General features: G+C 39.7%; 1 protein-coding gene across 9 annotated transcripts in view; it reads left to right on the top strand.

The window, feature by feature from the left end:
• Nucleotides 1–20,454, top strand: part of DGKI (diacylglycerol kinase iota) — a 214,940-nt gene that overhangs the window by 103,110 nt on the left and 91,376 nt on the right. For 7 of the 9 annotated variants that reach the window (XM_065839756.2, XM_071798478.1, XM_071798483.1 and 4 more), the window contains 8 exons: nt 5,110–5,184; nt 6,353–6,448; nt 9,841–9,923; nt 11,686–11,746; nt 14,083–14,196; nt 14,772–14,909; nt 16,125–16,203; nt 20,210–20,265. In XM_065839756.2, coding sequence (XP_065695828.1) covers nt 5,110–5,184; nt 6,353–6,448; nt 9,841–9,923; nt 11,686–11,746; nt 14,083–14,196; nt 14,772–14,909; nt 16,125–16,203; nt 20,210–20,265 — 702 coding nt within the window. Of the gene's footprint in view, nt 1–4,712; nt 4,809–5,109; nt 5,185–6,352; nt 6,449–9,840; nt 9,924–11,685; nt 11,747–14,082; nt 14,197–14,771; nt 14,910–16,124; nt 16,204–20,209; nt 20,266–20,454 lie in introns of all 9 variants that reach the window. The other 2 variants (XM_065839772.2, XM_071798516.1) reach the window with 1 other exon arrangement.

Genomic DNA, 20,454 nt, shown 5'->3' on the forward strand with positions numbered 1-20,454 from the left:
CTGTTAAATTTGTGCATAAGCAGCATTTCTAACAAGGTGGATATTAAAGACAAGGAGGAAAAATGGGGAATATACATATAATCAAAAAGTCAACCAAAGAGACCTCTAGAGAGAATAGACCAGGTTCCTAGACACCTCTACTCTAAGAAAAAGAGATTTCTTTGGCATTTGTATTTTTAACCCACACTCTTCTCTCTCTGTTACTTTTACTCCAGCCTCCTCCATGTAAATCTTTTTTTCCTCCTTTGTTGAAGATTCTGTTTGAAACCTCTCCAGGCACTTAATCTTCTTGGTTAATTTTCAGCACCTATGTGTTATTTGATAAACACATCCATATCTGACCTTACTAAAAGAAACCTTTCTTTGATCTTTTTAATTTTTAGTTAAAAAGAAGAAAAGAAGGGAAAAAAAAAAAAAAAGAAAAAAAAAGATATATGTAATTTTCTGTTTAGTTTGGCATTTGGCCAAAGCAAGGTACCCTCCTTGTAATATTTTAGGAAGATTTTCTTACTTGTCCGTTATTTTTTCAGAAAAGTTCAAATAAATTTAAAAAAACCCCTAATCTAATTAATTATAATTAATGGGAAAATGCTTTTAAACGAAGGTTTAAAAAGTTAAACCAAAAGAAAATATCTGTTAGCTTTGTGTGCCTGAGTCATGAGTGGAGAGGAAGTACTCCAAGCCAATATTCCCTCTTCTTGACATCTCAGGTCTTTGAAATTCATGGTCAGCAGCATTCAAAAACCTTATAATGGGTAATTGAAGCATTAGATAGATCAAAATGATACTTGGCAGAGATAATGAGCATATTTCCACGAAACTTCTTGAAAGCACCCACTGAAGTATTAGTTCTGGGGAACGCATCCTTATTGCTGTAGAAAATACTGACGCATCTTTCGGATGTCTTCAGTTTTTTGGCAGGAGTCTTGTTTTCTTATTTGTTATTAGGAAATATTTTCTCCTCTACTGCTGTTTCTGGCCAGCTCTGCTTCTGTGTATTATGACCCTCTTTACCCTACATGCATGTTTGGTAAACACTATGAAATAATTGCATTCAGTCTACAGAGTACAAACACAATATTCACAAATTTTTGTAAATTCAGATAGTAAATAAATGTGTAACCACCCATCTGTTTTTTACATATTCCATAATCAGAATAAATTTGGCTAGAAGCCTTTTTGTTACAAAATATTTCCTCAGCTCTAATTAACTAATTGCATTGATCACAGACAACTCCTGAACTGAATTCCCTACTCGTATGAAACTGATTTTAGTGGTGCTTTCATCCTGTTTGTTGGTTGTTTCTTTTTAGCAAATAAGATTCATTTTTGTAGCAAAACCTTGCCTTGTTTTAAAATTTTTATTTTTATTGCTACAAAAATAGTTTTCCATGCTTATTTTATACAATGTGGGTCACCACCTTTCAAATACTGGGCTTGAATAAAGAGCACACTCCACTTCTGATTACCATCAATGTTGTGGTAGTGAAGTATAATGGTGTAATTGGTTAAAGGCAAATCTCTGCTGACAACCTACATTCTAAATGGGGAGCTTTTGTTTCTTGCAAGAAATGTATTGCAACATGAAGAATACACAGAATGTTTCAAACAGCTTTGGGATTGGTGGTAGCCCTGTATGTAATGACCCATTTACATAAATGGAAAACTTCCAGTACCTCTTCCATTTACTCATAATTTGAGCCAATTTTTGTAACTTTGTTACTGATTTCCAGTGTTTATTGTGTTAGCAGCACTTTGATACCAGGTCTGATTTCCCGGGGTACAAATTAATTCCATCTTCTAGCTTGTGAATGCAGGTCACCCCTGTTTACTGGTGGTAATTGGTAAAGGTGAGGTTTAGTAGCCCAGGTGGTGTTAACTCTAGGAATGGACTTGCCATGCTTAATGTTGTGGGAGAAAAGTAGATAATGAGAGTCTGCCTTCTGTTTGGGAAAGCAAAGCCAATAACTGTAAAACTCCTTTTTTTTTTCTTTTTTTTTCTGTTCAGGGTGAGTAAATATGGTGTTTTCTTCTCCTCCTCCTCCTCCTTTGAGGACCTTGAAAAACTGCTAGAGACTATTTCTACTTCTGGTCTTATTTCTTCATTTCCTCCACTGCTGACTGCAGCTGGCATGTCTGATTGTGGTTTGTGAACAACCAGAAGATGGTCAAGATTGACCTTCCCAGAGGCTGTTCATTATTTAGGTCATGCGAAGCCCAGCATGCTAAAAGCCTTTTAAAATGAAGCTTGAAACATAAAGGAAAGGGTTGAAACATTCATTTGATTTACTTGAGAGGGTCTGTGGCACTCACATGACCCAACACTATACAAGAAGGACTCAAACACTTCTTTCTGTTCATCTAGCTAAGCTTGCTTAGAGCTATAATGACTATGCAATGATACAAAAAATCTCTCTTTAAGATGGTGAAACTGATACCCACAAAGGAGAGATTTATTTTCCAGAGGCAAGTTAGGATTCACATATGGTGCCCATTTAAAGGTATGGTTTGCTATCAGGTACTTCACTGAATAACACTATAAGCTTACAAAATGCTCATCACCTTGTTATGTGGACAAGGCACTACGCATCCATTTCTCCAGTTTAATGTGCAAAGACTGATGATTATGCTTGGCTGTTATTACTTTGCAAAGACAGCGTGCAGACGTTTAATCAGCTTTTTGCCTTTCATCTGCTATGACGTGCAGTTGCTATCATCACAGTGAAGCTTTATGTTCTCTTAACACTATAGGTGTAGGCACATTCAAAAAATGTGAAACAACATAGTTGTGTCATAGCATATTTTGTTACCTTTTAAAGTGCAGATATGAACAAAGTTATAATAATGAATGGAGACTTAGACTAAAACTGTTTCTGTCTAATAGAGTTTGACTCTTTCCACCTTGCCCTTAGGCAGGAAAAGAGATGTTATAATGGGATTTAATGACAACAACTTTTAAACATTCTTTATAAGTTGTTTTTTTTTTTTCAGTTAGTGAGGATTTTACTGAAATGTCTTGGCCCTTTGCAGAAGAATTTTACTGGGCTTAGGTCTATCCATTGAGGAGCTAGAATAGAAAGTACAGTTCTTCCAGAGGTACAGTTAAGTACTTGTCTAGTGTAACACCTAACTGGAGTTACAGACTACAATTTGTCAGCAGAATTCACTGCACTTTACCATTGGATAAGTATTACGAATTTTACACCTGGAGGTACTGAAGCACAGGGAAAAGCCTTGGCCTTTCAGCAGACCACTGGCAAGACTGTGGATAGACTCAGTCTCCTCGCTCTCTCATGTATTTTGCCCCACTCCAGGGAGAATCCTTCAGCAGAGAGTGGCTGAGGAACTAGGCTAAGGCCTCCAAGGAAGGCACCTTTGAGAGTAACGTCCCATATCTTTCTACTGACGCAAAGACTTTGGTCTACAATCAATCTGACTCTTGAGGTTGAGCAATGAAAGACCATAGAGATGATACTGCTAATGCTCTTCTTAGTCAGCACAGTCTTTGTGGTTTATTAAGCTTTCAAGATCACATAGTATCAGACTAGAGAAGACTATGAACATTTCTTTAGATGATTTCTCAAAATTTGAGCTAAAAGGACAAATATCCTGTAGCTGCTCCACAGAGGTGTCTCATCTTCAGTATTTTCAGTAAGCAACGAGGCATAACTATGTGCTATATGTCCACAAGGAATGTTGAGAAGTGACAAAAAGCTTGGGACCTCATGCCATACAGCAAGCTTCTCTTTATCTGGATGAAAAAGGAGTGTCTTTAGGTATTTGAGTTAGATAGCTGTTAGTTTTTCTTAACTTCTCAGAGATGTGGAAACATTAACTTCCGTATCTACTGTGTTGTACTGAAGTCTTGAAATTCTGAAAGTGTTTGTAAAGGACTGAACAGAGTCTTAGCTTTTCTTGTTAATGTTGGTTAGCAAGCAGGATTAAGGACAGACATCACTGCTTACAGATTTGATGGGCTCTGGTCATTAGCTTTTTAAAATTAGTGATATGCTTTTGAATAAAGTCAGGACAAAAATGGACTTTGGGATCTTGCTCCCCTCTTGAAACCAGAAGAAAATCAATAAACTCTCTTCTAACTCCTTGTGTTACTTTATTTCCTGGTGACAGCTAAATTAAGAATTGAAATACTGAGAAAATATTTACAGTATTTCCTATAATACAAAATTCCAATCATATGGAAAAGGTTAGGGTTTCATGCAAGTATGACTTCAGTTACCGAATTAAAATAATAATAATAATAAAAAAATAGAATTCCCCTTTATGGACTGTTCTTATCACGTCAGAAAACCTTTGTGGTTCAGTATCACTGAGCAGGCTCTTGCCAATCTGGAGAACATCTTTGATGCAAGTTCTACCTTAATAATTTCTGCAAAAATACAAGCAGTTTTGTGGGTTTTTTTTCCATATAGTTGAGGGATATTTTTATTTAAAAAACTAAGCAAACAAAAACTCCCAAAACACCCCCCTCACCAAATACTTACATATTAACAATTCAGTTTGTTCCTTAGCAGATGATTAATCAAGTTTCTTGATAGACTGGAACTTAATCCACAGTGCCAGCACCATACGCCATGGTGGCCTATCTCATGTTGAGTCACAATGGTTGCCAGAGCTAAAACTTGTTGTTTTCTTTCCTAAAAGAAACATGAAAAAATCTCATTTGTCATGTTTTTTATTACATCTTTATGCAGGTGGTCTCCATACCAGGAGACGAGCCTGATTGGGCAGGAGACTGGAGCCCCGAAGGGGAAACGGGCGTCTCCTACCCCTATTGGGAGGGTTGGCAGGTACAACATGTGGTGTTATGTGAGTCTATGGGAGCATCAGATCTTTTTCCCCCCTTCACAGCGTGGGAAAGTTTCCAGTTCCAAAGCACCAGTCTGGTCTCCGTGTGTGGCTTTCTCCATAAACGGTGGTGTGGAAGTGTAAAGCATGCAGCGCATGTAATTTAAATCTTGAGCATGTGCCAGATACTTTTACCATTCTCCAAGTGGACATGCATGGAAGAGCTTCGTAAAGGGGCTCTGTCTGGGCCTGTCTTCTAAATTTTGTTTTGCTTTTCATGTATTCTTTTTTCTTTTGATATAGAACTCATTAAAGAATTCAACACGGCGGAAGAAGAGAACATCTTTTAAAAGAAAAGCTAGCAAAAGAGGCAATGAAGTAGGTATTCAAGTGCATTTGAAGTCAGACTCCTTTTGTTTAAATCTTTAAGTGCTGACTTTAAAGTGATTTTTTTTTTTACTGCAGGTTTGTTTGCTTCCCCTCACTGTCCCCCCACCCTCCTTGAAAATTCCACATTATTGAATTAGTTGTGGGGAGAGATCAGTTTTGATAAAACTTGTACAAGAAGTGTCTTATTTGCAGAGTTGATATTTCAAGAAACAACATACCAGACTCCTCCGGAGACCAGCAGCTTAGTGTAACAGTGTTCCCTGGGGATGTAAGAGACTCAGCCCAGAGCCTTCGTTTCCACTAGGCAGAGCATGGGTTGTGAAATCCATGGTGAGAGCAAAGGGCTAGTCCAATTTAAATGTATCTCCCTTGGGAGGTCTCATATTGGAAATATTCTGCTTGTGTGAAAATTGCCATTGGGTCCACAGAAAGAGAAAACACATGAATGATCTGATGCTTTGGTCTGTCACATAGCTTAGAGAAGATCTCATTTTCAGACCTTGCCTAGTGAAGTAGTTATATAGATGAACAGCAACCTCATAGAGTGAGGGTGAGGGAGGTCGTCACTTGGCTAGTGGGAGAACTGCAGGCCAGTAACTTGCGTCTGTGTCTGACAGAGCCCAGGAGAGTGCCCTCACTACTGGGATCTCTGGTGTCCTGCAGGTGTAGGGAGACAAACAGCTTCCTCATTGACATGCCTTGTTTGACCTGTGACATTTGTTCAAAGGTGGCAAGGCCAAGAATTCAAGAGCAGATCATCTGACACTAAGTGCTGATACGACTGGTCTGTTAGATGGAATTAATGAAATAAGTAGTATCCCATTCTATTTTCCATTGGAAAATTGTTCATATTAGAAACAACACTTTATCTAGTACATTACTAGTGCTGTGTGAATAATTGCTTTTTTTGGGAAATTACTGTGAGTAACATTTTAAAATATCTTCATGCTGGACTGAAGTGATTTTTTCCCCCCTCCCTCTTATTTTCTTACTCAGTTGTCTCAACTGAATAAATTAGTCCCAGCTGAACATCACATTAACATGGCTGTGCTATTTCCAGTACCTGAAGTCAGAGCTAGGTTGGGTCTCTTGCATGTGTTATGCCAGGGAAACACAGATAGCTTGTACTAAAGCCTTTTTTGCTTCTGTTTCTCAGGATAACAAAGGTCGACCATTTGTGATAAAGCCTATCTCCTCTCCACTCATGAAGCCACTGCTGGTTTTTGTCAATCCAAAAAGTGGAGGGAATCAGGTAAGAACATCTGGGTCACAAAGTTTTAGTTTAACAAAAGTGTTTCTGCAAACGAGAATAGTTTTTGCTGAGTCTGATAGGAAGAACTCCATGCAACTGAATTGTGGTCCTTAGAAGAGGTCCTTGCTGTTGCACGCCCTTTCCACTTCAATGGAATTGGATGGCTGGAATGGATACTTGAATATTTGAGCAGTTGTAGTCCTATCTTCAGATTCTTAAAAGGAATCTAAAATGGTAGTTTGGAGATTTTCAGAAGACTTCATCTTTAGAATCATTTGGGTCAGAAAGGGCCTTTAAGATCATTGAGTCCAACTGTTGACCTAACACTGCCAAGTCCACCACTAAACTATGTCCCTGAGAACCTTGTCTACCTGTCTTTGAAACACTTCCAGGATGTTGACTCAGCCACTTCCCTGCACAGCGTGTTCCAATGCTTGACAATTCTCTTGGTGAAGAAGTTTTTCCGAATATCCTATCTAAACCTCCCTTTGTGCAAATTGAGGCAATTTCCTCTTGTCCTATTGCTTTTTGCTTGAGAGAAGAGACCAACACCCATCTTGCCACAGCCTCATTTCAGGTAGAGTGATAAGGTCTCCTCTGAGCCTCCTCTTCTCCAGGTTAAACAACCCCAAATTCCCCTGCTTCTTCTCATAAGACTTGTGTTCTAGATCCTTCACCAGTTTCATTGCCCTTCTTTGGATGCACCCTAGCACCTCAATGTCCTTCCTGTAGTGAGAGGCCCAAAACTGAACACAGGATTCAAGGTCCAGCCTCACCATTGCCAAGTACAGCGGGACAATCACTCCCCTAGTCCTGCTGGCTGCACTATTCCTGACACAAACCAGGATGCTGCTGGCCTTCTTGTGCACCTGTGCACACTGCTGGCTCATGTTCAGCTTGTCGATCAACACCCCCAGGTCCTTTTCCACCAGGCAGCTTTCCAGCCCCAAGCCTGTAGCGTTGCCTGGGGTTGTTGTGACTCAAGTGCAGGACCTGGCACTGGGCTTAGTTGAACCTCATATAATTGGCCTCAGCCCAACGATCCAGCCAGTCCAGATCCCTGTGTAGGCCTTCCTAACCTCCAGCAGATCAGTGCTCCCACCCATTTTGGTGTCATTTGTAAGCTTACTGAGGATGCACTTGATTTCCCCATCCAGGTCATTGATAAAGAGATTAAACAAAACTGGTCCCAGTACTGAGCCCTGGGGAACACCACTCGTGACCAGCCACCAACTGGATTTGGCTTCGTTTACCACACCTCTTTGGGCCTGGTTATCCAGCCAATTCTTTACCCAGAGAAGAGTATGCCCACCCAAGCCATGAGCAACCACTTTCTCCAGCAGCATGCTGTGGGAGACAGTACCGAAAGCTTTAATAAAGTCCAGGAAGACAGCATCCACAGCTTTTCCCTCATCCAGTGAGTGAGTGACCTTGTCATAGAAGGATATCTTTCCACTGAAAATTTAGATTGCCAATGAAATGTTAAACTTTTCTTTTATCGAAAAAGTGATTCAGTTTTACTAAAAAAGCCTAGTGAAGCTAGCAGGTGAAATGACTCATTGCTATGGCATTTAAAAAAAATCATTACTGGTCTTGTACTGTACCATAGAGAATGAAATTTCAGTGATTAACTTGTTCATGCAGTAGACTTCCGTCTCAGGGTTCTTGAAATTAAAACTTATCCAAGTTGAATGTTTTCCGCTTTTTGAATATGAGCTAATCTAAGCGCCTTTTGATAGACAGGGGTTTCTGGTTGAAGAGATTTATGTAAGATATAACAAAGTCCTATAGAGAACAGAGAATAGCATGGCTACTGCTCATTTTCTCCACTGTTAGAAAAATTAGGGAGGATATAAAATGAAACTGCTAAGACTTGGATTCAAAACAGAGGAAAAAGTCCTTCTCAGTGGGTAGTTCATTTGCAAAACTACTGGATATAGGATGTCTTGGATGCTAAAAATTTACATGGGCTGAAGGAGAGATTTGAAAGAGAAAATCCTTAAGTTTACTGAAGCTCTAGATCTCTGTCTGGCTCGATTTCTAAAAGCTGCAAATAGCTGAGGCTGGGAGAATACCTACAGCAAACATCGCATTTATTTTATGCTCTTACGCCTTTTATGAGGCACTTGGACTGCTATTCTTGGTTGTCCACTTAAGGGAGTGTTAGACAGAATAGCAGTACTTCAGAAGGGGGAGCTAATGAAAAAGAAACAAGGGAGAAGCAAATCATTACTGCAACAATGAATGAAAAAGAGAAGGTCAAAGACTAAGTTTAAAAACTGTAAACAAATGATGGCACGCAGAGCTGAGCACTTCCAGTAATGTCTCCTGATGACTGAACATGTCAAAGGAGTTAGTGGGCACTGCCTAGAGATACTCCACCACAAGACATGTCACGGCAAAGGAGTGTAGATTCTCTTGGCATTTTTCCCCAGTAAGCTGCTGCTTATGCAGAGAACAGTTAATTTGGCCAAGGTCAGAAGGAAATCTTGCAACTTGGTGAGGGCTGGAATGGGGAGACTGTGAATATACAGATGGGGGAAGAAATGAAACCAACACCTCAGCAAGAAGTTTGGGACGAACTGGAAGGACTGCAGCTTGTTTCACATGATGTCCAGACAGGCATCTCTGCAGAAGGTGCATGACTCAGCTTTAACTGTTCTGTGACCATAACCACATATGTTGGACTATTGAAAATTCCTGACTTGCACCCCCCAGGCTATGTCTGAAATGTATTCTTGAATTACTTTTGAGTACAAGATCACCTCATGGGGTTCTTAGCCCTCTTTTATTAGTAAGAATCTTGCTGTTTTATGCCTGGGCAGAATGTGAAGGAACCTGATCGAGTGTCTGGAATATGAACCCAAGAGTTTGAGAAGGTGGAAATTATATCTTCAGGTGATGTTACATGGCACTCACTGGGTGAGGGGGCATTGGGGCAGCTGTAACTGATAGAATCCTAGGTTCCTGCTTCATTAGATAGAAGTATAGCCCTCTACCCTCTATGTGTTCATAGTGGTGATGGTGAAGGTCGAAGAAGTGTCATTGCTTGGATGTTGGGCAAGACATTGTTCAGTGTGATGGTGACTTTGCCCACGAACTTGTTCGACTTCTTGCTGGCATGGATAGCTGAGGGTGGAGCCGGATAACAGAGGTTTCTTGCAGGTGGTGAGAGGTAGGAGAACAGGTTGCTGTGAGAGTTGAACCTTTGGTCTGACCCTGAATTCCTGTTCTTATGAACTATTAATGATCTGTGTTGTTAAAGTGACCCTCCTCATATTGGTGGGTTGCTATTCTCTAGAGCAATTATCTACTATGCCACTTTCTAGTTTCTTTTTCTTGGTACATCTACTTTATAAAACATGGATTTTTATTTATTTTTTTTTTCACAGGGCACCAAAGTTCTCCAAATGTTCATGTGGTATTTAAATCCACGCCAGGTCTTTGATCTCTCTCAGGAAGGGCCAAGAGATGCGTAAGTTTCTCAACCATAATTCTTTTCTTATCTGGAAAGTAGATGAAGGTCTAGCTTGGATTTGTTGTTAGACTGTGTGTAGGGTTTATATGTCCAGGTTTTGATAGCAGGAGGGTGGGGGTTTGCAGTGGTGGCTTCTTTGACTAGAGCTCAGGAGCTGCCCCCATATCAGATAAAACCAGCTCCAGATGGCTCCAAGGTGGACCCGCTGCTGATCCCAGCAGCTGAGTATTGCAGTAGGGTGAGGCTGCTTGTGGATTTCCAGAATGCAACTCTCTCTGCTTTCTGACTAACTCAGCTTATGTGGGCAACAGTTGAAGAAGTATGAGCTTCTTCCAAGGTAGGGAGGACCTGTCCTAAAAGGGCTGATTCTTGCTAAGGGTTATGAGACCATCCTTCTATGGTGTGAGATACTGATACTTATTTTGCTTAACCACCTGTTCAGTGCTACTTTCACAAGTTAGGCAGCCCCAAAAGATAGTAATCACGTAAAATCAGATATTTACTTGCATAAGAATAGTCCAAGTATTTGCTATTAATACTTCTAGACCATCCAGGCCTTTTTTCCTGCTAAAATACCTCCACTGCTACTCTCTTCATGATGTATAGAAGCTTTAAAGAAGACATACAGTTTTCAGAGCTGTGTAATGGAGTTAAAAGAGGGCTAAAGCCTTAGTTCACCAGGGTTTGTAGTGTGAATGTATCCCCATCATTGAGAGATATAATATTTCATTATGCCTCTCATGCAACTGAAGGAACAGGTCTTTAACGGGTGCTCTTCTTGGCTCTCTGTTGGTATCTTAGATCAGATATCCAGAGAAAGAGCTCTGTGAGATGTTATTGCCTTCTCTGGTGTCAAAAAAATATAGCTGCCAGTTGAAGGAGCTGTCATGTTCTACATGCCTCAAAAATGATGGCTCAGCAAATCCTGGTGAGGAACACTACATTTTGTTTAAAAACATCGATGTTTATATATATATATATGTTTATATATTTGCTTTAGGATAAGAGGAGAATGAAAGATTTTGTTGTCTCCAGAGGAAGCATGAAAATCTGTTGTTTCAGATTTAGCATGGGAATCATAGAATCATTTTGGTTGGAAAAGATCTTTAAGATCATGGAGTCCAACCTTTAACCTAATACTGTCAAGTCCATCACAAAACCATGTTCCTAAGAACCTCATCTACATATCTTTTAAATACCTCCAGGGATAGTGACTCAACTATTTCCCTGGGCAGCCTGTTTCAATGCCTGACAACTCTTTTCGTGAAGTTTTCCTAATATCCAATCTAAACCTCCCCTGGTGCAACTTAAGGCCATTTCCTCTTGTCTTGTTGCTTGCTACTAGGCAGAAGAGACTGACAACCCCTACGCTACAACCTCCTTTCAGGCAGTTGTAATATGCTAAGCAGATAACGTACTCCTCAGGACATGCTGCCTAACCATAGAGGAAGGCGTCATTTCACATCCTAGTGGACGTGTGTGTGTGTGTGAGATGTGAGTTGAGCCACAGGGTTCAGGTTGGGTCATGGCCAATGCCACCTGCATTTGCCAGGGCCAATGCCTCCTCACTGCCGAGACTTTCAGTAACACTGAGGGTTACTTTTATTTGTTTTTCTGCCTCTACCTGCGCCCTTAGTATTGAGTATTTGAGGATGCAATGAGCAGTGATTAAACTGTCACACAGCAGAATGCATAAAAATTGCCTGCATCATTGTTCTGACTTTTTCCCTCCTTTTTTTCCTTTCCCTCTCCTGGTCAGGCTGGAACTGTACAGAAAAGTGCCAAACCTGCGGATCCTGGCCTGTGGTGGGGATGGGACGGTAGGTGGCCTGTGCCTGGCAGCCCTGTGGTCGTTACGAAGACAGTAAATTCCTCACAGCTGTGGGTTTCCCACTATGCCTGCAGAGCCAGATAAAGTACCTTACTCCTGTGAAATCTATGTTGTTTTTTTGTGGTTTGTTTGTTTGTTTTTGTTTTTTAATTTTCTGTGTGATCTTGCTAGTGTAGTGATCCTAATGTTCATGGTCCTATCTGCTTTATGCATAAACTTTTGGTATAGCTTAAAAAAAATTAAAGACTAACCTTGCTGACCTCCTCTAACTACACAAATCTGAAGGTCTAGCAGATTAAGTCAGTGTTTGGGTGCCATTAAATCTTAAAGAAAGTGAGTTTCCCCGCTTCTTTACAAAGCATCTGTGAGGAAAGATATTGTATTGCTCATGCTAGTAGCCTGGAATCTGGCAGATCTAGGTTCAGTATTTTTCTTTATTACTGAATTTGTGTATGTTCTTGGAAAAGTGAATAGAGTCAGATCTTTAAAAGATTTATGCACCATCAGTTGGAGACAGGCTCTGCAGTTCAGAGTCTGGAGGCCATGAGTGGTAATGGAGATATTACAACTGCATTACTCTTTCCAGTAGTTAGGAATATTATAAATCTCAGTCTGTGCCACTGACTGCTTAAATACAGTTGAACAACTGAGCTTTAATCTCTGCGAAGCTCAGTTCCCCAAACATGCATTTCATAACAGTTTTAACAGTAAGTATGGTAAGGAAAGTGCATTTAGGGCATGGGGAGGTTGTTTTTTTTTTTTTTAATGTAATGTAATGAGCTGCACCCCCACCCTTAATCCACCTCTGCTTTAATTTGTCTGTTCAACTTTCCAGATGTAGGGATTATTAATACAAGTGCTCCCCCCTGCAAGAATGAAGAAAAAAACCCAATTATTAGACTGCTGTCTTGCTGGTATCTGTGAAAATAAGATATTAATGTTACTGAATTGTGAACTTTCATTGAGAAACATGCAAGGCATTGCTTTAGCAGGAGCCATAAGCTGCAAAACAGTGTTTCAATCTGTTTCTGAAAGTCTTTTTCTTCCATTTGAGGAGGTCAATATTTTAATAGGAAAAAAAAATAATCCCGACAATATTATAAATGCAATATTATGAATGCAACCACTTAGAGGCTGACCATTCTTTGTTTTCACTTTGCTGAGCAGCACAAGCGACAGGTGGCAGCACCTTCTCATCAGTATGAGCAGAAATCCACTGTTACGTTTGCTGCTGCTCAGTTTGAAGCAAATTAATATCCAGTTGTTCCCAAAGTCATTACATCTAGAAATGAGAAATCTAGCTCAAATGGACTTGGTGAATATTCAATGAAGCCAGATGTTACCTTGCATTATTGAGGTGAATCAGAACTTATTGTAACTTTTCCATCATTGTTGCTTTCTGTTCCTTTGCAGGGCACAAATGGAAAGCTTTGCTTTCAATGCAGTCATGAGCTTTCTGTTTACAGGGAAATGATAGTCTTTGTCATCCTTGATTGTAAAACTAATGCACAAGGTTTAGAAATAATCTCAAGTTAAATAGCAATGTTGTACTTATAAATTAGTAATTTGAAGTTTTTGTCTATCAGTTAAAAGCATTTATAGAAGTGGTAGGTATTACAAAGTCTTCAACTCTGAGCATTAGAGTTTGTCTTTTATTCTAGTGTTTAAATCTTCCATTTGTATAAATATACCCACACGCACAGATGTGTGTCTATGACTAGAATACATATATTATGCTTTGCACTGTGTGAAATAATTCGGCACTAAAGTCTGTGTTCTGAGGAATGGGAGACCTGTGGACAAGTCCATGCTTGCCTTGTTCTGGACCCTCTATTCCAGTTCAGGGACATGCTCTGAGATACCATGCTGCTCTAATGTGTCTCTCACATCTTCTTTCATGATATTTGTCAAAGGTTTAATTTCTTTGAGCACAAGAGGACTACAATTTTTTTTTTCTTGAATTGTCCATATGATTCTTCACTCATTTTTACATACAATATTTTCCAGACCCATATTTAGGCAGCTGTGTAATTCTATTTGTTTTCATTTCCTGCCTGAAGATCAGCAACTTATGTGCTCCCTGACCCCAGTAACTCTGTGTGCTGTTAAGACAATCAGTGTTGACATCCTATTGCTTCTGCTTGCACAGAAGCTTCATGGAAACTGCTGTACCTGTTCTCCAAAAGATGAAACCTCAGATGAGGCACTTGTAGAGTTACATTTCAGACCTCCTCCCTTTTGCTTTAGTTGATCTTCTCTGTAAAGGGGATACATTGAAAATATATGGTTTTCCATATACAGTTCTCTGCATTTCCCATTTTATAGGTGGGCTGGATTCTCTCCATCCTTGATGAGCTACAACTCAGCCCCCCACCTCCTGTGGCTGTCCTTCCGCTTGGCACTGGGAATGACCTTGCCCGCACTCTCAACTGGGGTGGGGTAAGCATTGACTTGGGTAGCCTTATGTGCGGGCTCTCAACTTTGTTGCTCTGGTTTAGTTGTGTAGGGTGGAACTTCATTTGGGCTAAAATAGCAGGCAGGGCTGTATCCAAGGTCTGTTTCGGTTAGGCGCAATGGTTTGGTTCAATTTCCAGTCTGAAATCTTGAATTACTAGCAATGCAGTTGTAATAAAAGTGTATATAGATTTATTTGTCTTGTATTTCAGGCCAGGTAATGAAGATGATATGTAGGCTTCTAATTTAAGCATAGCTTAGACTTAATTTCTCTGTATTTGTCCTTGCCTACACCACTGGAATTATTCCATGCAAGGCAATTAATACACTTTGAGTTCCTCTCTTTGTGGCCTTAATTTGCCTGCCCAAGACTTGTGTACCTCAGCAATAGCTTCTTAAAATGCTTGATACATCAAAATTTAACAATTCTGAGGTGTTGTTAGGAACATTTGATCTGGTGTTTTAGGCCTGTGTGAAAGGAGGGAGGTCTGCCAGGTGATTGGTGTCTTGCTTTTCTTTCATTATCCGTGGCTGAAACTCTGGTAACACTCTGCTGCCAGGGTTACACAGATGAGCCAGTGTCCAAGATCCTGTGCCATGTAGAAGATGGGACCATTGTCCAGCTGGACCGCTGGAATCTCCAGGTCGAGCGCAACCCCGATTTGCCACAGGATGAACTGGAGGATGGCGCACGTAAGGTTAGAGCCTTCTTTTTCCTAGGTAGACTATAAGATGCTTAAAAGAATTTTTGGGTTACACAAGAAACTGCATGGGTGGGGGGATTCTAGAACATTTTAATCGACTTGTTCCATCTCTTCCTTTTTCTCTTTTCATGTACCAGTGCTTTCAGAGCTGTGTGAAATATAATGCATACCAGCCATTTATTTGTTGTTTATAACTCTCAGGCATTGAACATTTACCTCAAGAACTAAATCCTGGAAAAAAATCCGTAGCATTTCATCCAAAAGGTCTTTTTTAATTGTATTTTTATTTTTTCCCCCCTCTGGTTAACCTGGGTTGGCAGGAGAAGCAATCCTGTGATTACCATCCATTCCTAAATTAGACAAAGCTAAAAACAGGATGTAGAATTTAATTCCTCAGGATTTTACTAATAGATGCCAGCTGTTTCCTATTTTACAGCAAGGTGAAGTGTATTCTACTATTTAACTTCTTTGTGTGCGGGTCTCCATGTAATGTCCATTAATGTACCTTGATAGTTGAAGAATGGGGAAATTTTTGTGTGAGGGGATCAAGTTTATAGTAATATGTCATTTGGACTGGAGACATTGAAAGCATAACAATCATAAGAAAAAAAAAAAGATTCAAAGAATGATTCTGTGAAACATTTTCCTCTTTTCAGTTATAATTTCCAGCTTATCTATTGGATGCTACTGTTCCATCTCTACAGCCCTGCTGGGTGTCTATAATGATGAAGAGGTCAGATGTGTGCTTCCCTGCCTTGTGCTCCCTCAATAGAATGAGGGCTTCTTGCATGGGATTTGCATTGCTCCTGGTTATATATGAAGCAGGAAGAGCACAGCTTGAATTTAATTTGCCATACTGAGTTTGAAGTTCCAAAATTAGGAAAACCTTTGTATTGACATGTTAAGTGGAGCGGCTTTATGGGAAATCTCAATGACAACACAAGGAACCATTTAATGTGCTTACGAAGATACATATATGATCATAAAGCACTGTGGATATATGTGTTCTTTGGCCTTTTGCATCTCATCATCTTCCACAAGACATTACTAACCTTCAGAGCAACTTTCTGCATACATTTCCATGATATGTTCCACTTTCTTCTTCATAAGATTTCATGAGATGCCAGGTTTAAAGTAGTGAATTCCTGATGTGTCATGGAATGTTTCATTCATGTTATTTTTACGTGTCTTTTTATTATCCAATTACAGCTTCCTCTCAGTGTCTTCAATAATTACTTCAGCCTTGGATTTGATGCACATGTCACACTGGAGTTCCATGAGTCTAGAGGTAACAGGAACTTTTTCTCTCCTTGGTCTTGGGAATGGGCAGTTATTTTATGAATTACAGATGGGGTTGGATTTAACATCTTGTTCTTACAATTCAGAAAGAAAGCTAGAACATAAAATCCCGAGATATATACGAGTAGGAAGTGATGGTATCATGAGTTCCTAAGTGATTTCATGATTTAAAAATGAGAAAAGTATAAGGAAAACTGGCTTTAACTGAAAGAAAAGGGATAAAAAGGAAGTGGAAGCTTTTCAAAGTTTTTGATCTTCTAAAGGAGATACCAAGTACAGATATAATGGAAGTTTGTGCTGATACAAAAAAGTCAGAATAAGAACAAAAAGAATAACAAATGTGAGTCAGATGCAAGTGTGGAGTTGGAAGAAGGAGAAAAGCTGCAAGACTCTTCAAGTATCAGGATAGCAGGACGATAATTGTACTGTCAAACTGAACAGTAGTTACCTATGGATGGGTGTAGCATAATATCTTTGGAACTGGTACATGTCCAGAGTGTCTCTATGCAAGTGAAATGTTTTAATGTCCACAAAACTGTCAGGAATTTGAGCTGTTGTAGCATCTTGTTTATCCTCATGGTGATGGTAGTTATTCTACCCCATATGGATCCAAACGTGGCTTAGCAGGTGGGCTTTGGACTTATGTGCACTGCTCTATTTTGTACAGTTTAGGCAAGCATGCTTATATAAACAAACTTTGTTTCAATTGTCTGTGTTCAGCTTTTGGTCATTTCAGCTTCATATGCAGGTATTTTTTCTGAATTGCACTCTCCCTTATCTTCACTTCCATATTATCAGTGTGTTATTACAAGATGAAAAAGTAGCACTCTAATGCCATGCTAAATAAAGAGCAGGACACATGATGGAATGAGCTAATGCATATTTTATAATGTTTAAGACTGCTTCAAGCTTTAGGAATAATAATGAGAGGCCACAAAAGGGCATAGGAATGAAATGATGACAGCTGTATGCATTTTTTTATGAATGCATATCGCTATGCAATGCTAATATGACTGTGAATATAGTGTATAGATGAAATGCATGGCTACTTTCTCACTTAATGGAGGCATTACTTAATAATGAAGTTACAGAGCCCTATAAAGAATGGATGTTATTCTAGATATGCCAGTGTTTTAAAAATTTACATGGGTAAAAAAATACTTGGCAGAGCAAGCTGTGTGTCTGTGAGTGTGTCTGTGTGGCCAGGACAGCTTTTCACAGCACAAATGTCTGCTCTTACAAGTCATTACTGATGATGTCTTCCTTACCGTATCAAATGATAAAATATGCAAAATGACTTCTCTGTATTTTAGGAAAGAAAAACTTATAGCCTTGGACGTGTCACTGGTGTATGGGTTTTATGGTTTTTCATGTGAATTTGGGGTTGTTCATCCTGTAGAAGAGAAGGCTCTGGGGAGACCTTCTTGCAGCCTTTCAGTACTTAAAGTGAGCTTGTAAAATTGATGGGGACAGACTTTTTAGCATGGCCTGTTATAAGAGGGTAAGGGGTAATAATTTTAAACTAAAAGAGGGTAGATTTAAACTAGATATAAGGAAGAAATTTTTTACAGTGAAGGTGGTGAAACAGTGGTACTGGTTGCCCAGAGGGGTAGTAGATGCCCCATCCCTGGAGACATTCAAGGCTGGGCTGGACTGGGCTCTGAGCAACCTGATCTAGTTGAAGATGACCCTCCTCATTGCAGGGGGCTTGGACCAGATGACCTTTAAAGGTCCCTTCCAACCCAAACCATTCTATGAGTCTATGAATTAAGCAGTGCAAAACAGATTCTGATCTCATTTACAATTGATAACAATCCAGAGAAACTCTTGGAAGAACTTTAGCAAAACTTAAAGCACTTTCATGAATGTTGGACTTGGTCCATTAAGATAAGTGGTTCTGTGCTGTTGCTTATGTGGAGCTATTGTAATTACGCATGGTATTAAAACAAAATAATACTGTGCCCACCCACTGTCCACCCTCATCCCCCTGCCAAACCAAAATACATCAGACAGTTTTGAACTCTCAGCCTATCAGGGCACTGTGTGCAATAGAGATTGGTCAACTGTTTTGATTTCAATATCTCAGAGGAAACTACATATATGTGGCCTTTTCCATGGAAACCTCTACACTGCTTTTATGACTAATCAGATTGAGCCTTGAGGGTTGGCTCCAAGCCTTAACAGATTTAGCTCTGCTTCTTCAGGAAGTGTTCTGGTTAGTGACTCTTTCCAGAGTCAGTTTCCTCCTTTGTTTTCCTTATGTTTGACATGCTGTTTGCTCCCTCAGCTCTCCAGGACTGTTCATTTACAGGACACATCCCCTTCACTCATGCACACATACGTGCACACGCACGAATACACAATAACACTTAAATTTTCCTACCTCCTTGATGGCTTGAGAAGGGTGAGGATGGAGTGAGCCTTGGAGATGCAGTCAGTGATTTACTTCTACAGTCAAAAATGAACTTTAGGCTTTATTCTACATTGCAGTCCTCCCTAACTGTGCTATGTCAGAGGTAGGAGCTGTTAAGTATGTTGAAGGTCCCTGATCTCAGGATGGCACTCTCTGATTAACCAGTTGCAAACTGGAGCTTTTGTTCCAGTCAATATTTGTCATAAGAACCAGTGCCCTGGTGTCTGCTGCCTGAAGCCATCAGGGATAATCACATCAGAGAACAGGCAGCATGGGCACTGAGCCTTCAGGAGCCTCCTACTTCTTAGCATGGGATGTTGAGACTTTCTGTTAAGAGTTGCAAGCTCAGTGAGATGAGAAATACTTATGCAGTTAAATTAATTATTTTAAGAAGAGGTGGCTGTATGCAAGGCTCACCTGCAACACAAGTGAATGATAACAGTAGCTGGACAAACAGTTAAATAAAAACTATCTTGTTCTTACAAAAATAGAGCTTTGTATTATGAGATGTAGTGACTTCAAAGAGAACTAGAAATGTGGTTTTTTTTTTTTTTTTCAAGTGGTCATTTGAGAAGAAGTAATTTTGGCAGTGTTTACACCAGTGTGATGCTTTAGTCAGAAGGACTATCTGGATACTTGGGTGTTTTCACTAGAGAATTACTGAGCAAGGAGAGGTGGTTGGTTCTACCACTACACACAGTACCAGAAGGGCTGTTTCTGAAATCTCTGTGTGCTGCAGGCTAGGAAAGCAGTTGAGAATGACCTGTATTCTGGGAAGCATGCCTTAAAAGAAGCTCCATTTAGCTTATTAGAATGAAAGTTAAAAGGCGATTTAATCACTGTCTACAAGTATTTACTCAAGGACAAGATATCTGATATTTGGGGGCTCCTTGATCTGATGGAGAAGTATAATAACATTTAGCCATTGGCAGTTGAAGTCTGAAAAGTTCAAGACAGAAAAAAAGAAACAGATCTATTTTAGCAGTGAGAATAATTAACCATTGCTACTAGACTGTTAAAAATCTGTCACTTAGAGTGTAATCAAAATAAAACAGCTCTCTAAATAGGTTTTAGAGTAGCCACTTTTTTTTTTTTTTCTGCAGGAATATTTGGGTAGAGATGTCTATTTCTCAGTACCTCTTTGTAACATGTCAGAATTTAAGTGTCTGTTTCATCTTGTAATTTACTAATGCTTTAACCCTGCTTCAAAGCATGGGTTAGTGTTTCATAGATTTCTAATAATTCTTAAGAGGTCTGTTCTGTGTTGGTAGAAGTCTCACAAATGGCACTGAGGGATCATAAGATGAATAGTCTGAGAGGTGCTAAATTAAGTGATTGTACTCTTGTTACCTCTCTGCTCATGTTTCCATCTATTTTCACTCTACAGGGAAGGGGAAGAATTCAGTGTCAATGTTTGAAATTTGATGGCAGATGATGGCACAGATGGGGGACTCACACAGGAAATTTTCACTGAGTGATATGTGCTAAAAGCACTATAGTGCTAGTGGGAAATGTGAAGATACAATGGAATCTACTTGTTTTCTTAGCACGTTCATATTTTTTCCTTTTTATCCTTTCACAGAAGCAAATCCAGAGAAATTCAACAGCCGATTTAGAAACAAAATGTTTTATGCAGGGGTGAGTTGCGATTCATGTTACAGAATCATGCTAACTTAATTGGTTTAATGTTTTCTTAAGTACTTGCCCCCTCATTTTCTCACATCAGGAGCTCATGCCAGTTCATTTTGCCTCTTGCAATTTAAAGTGCACATGAACTGTTTCTGGCAATGCCAAACATGTCTGGAAAGTGCCTGAAGCGCTGTTGTT

The sequence above is a fragment of the Patagioenas fasciata genome, chromosome 1 (genome assembly GCF_037038585.1).
Source record: "Patagioenas fasciata isolate bPatFas1 chromosome 1, bPatFas1.hap1, whole genome shotgun sequence".
NCBI classification, from domain to species: domain Eukaryota; kingdom Metazoa; phylum Chordata; class Aves; order Columbiformes; family Columbidae; genus Patagioenas; species Patagioenas fasciata.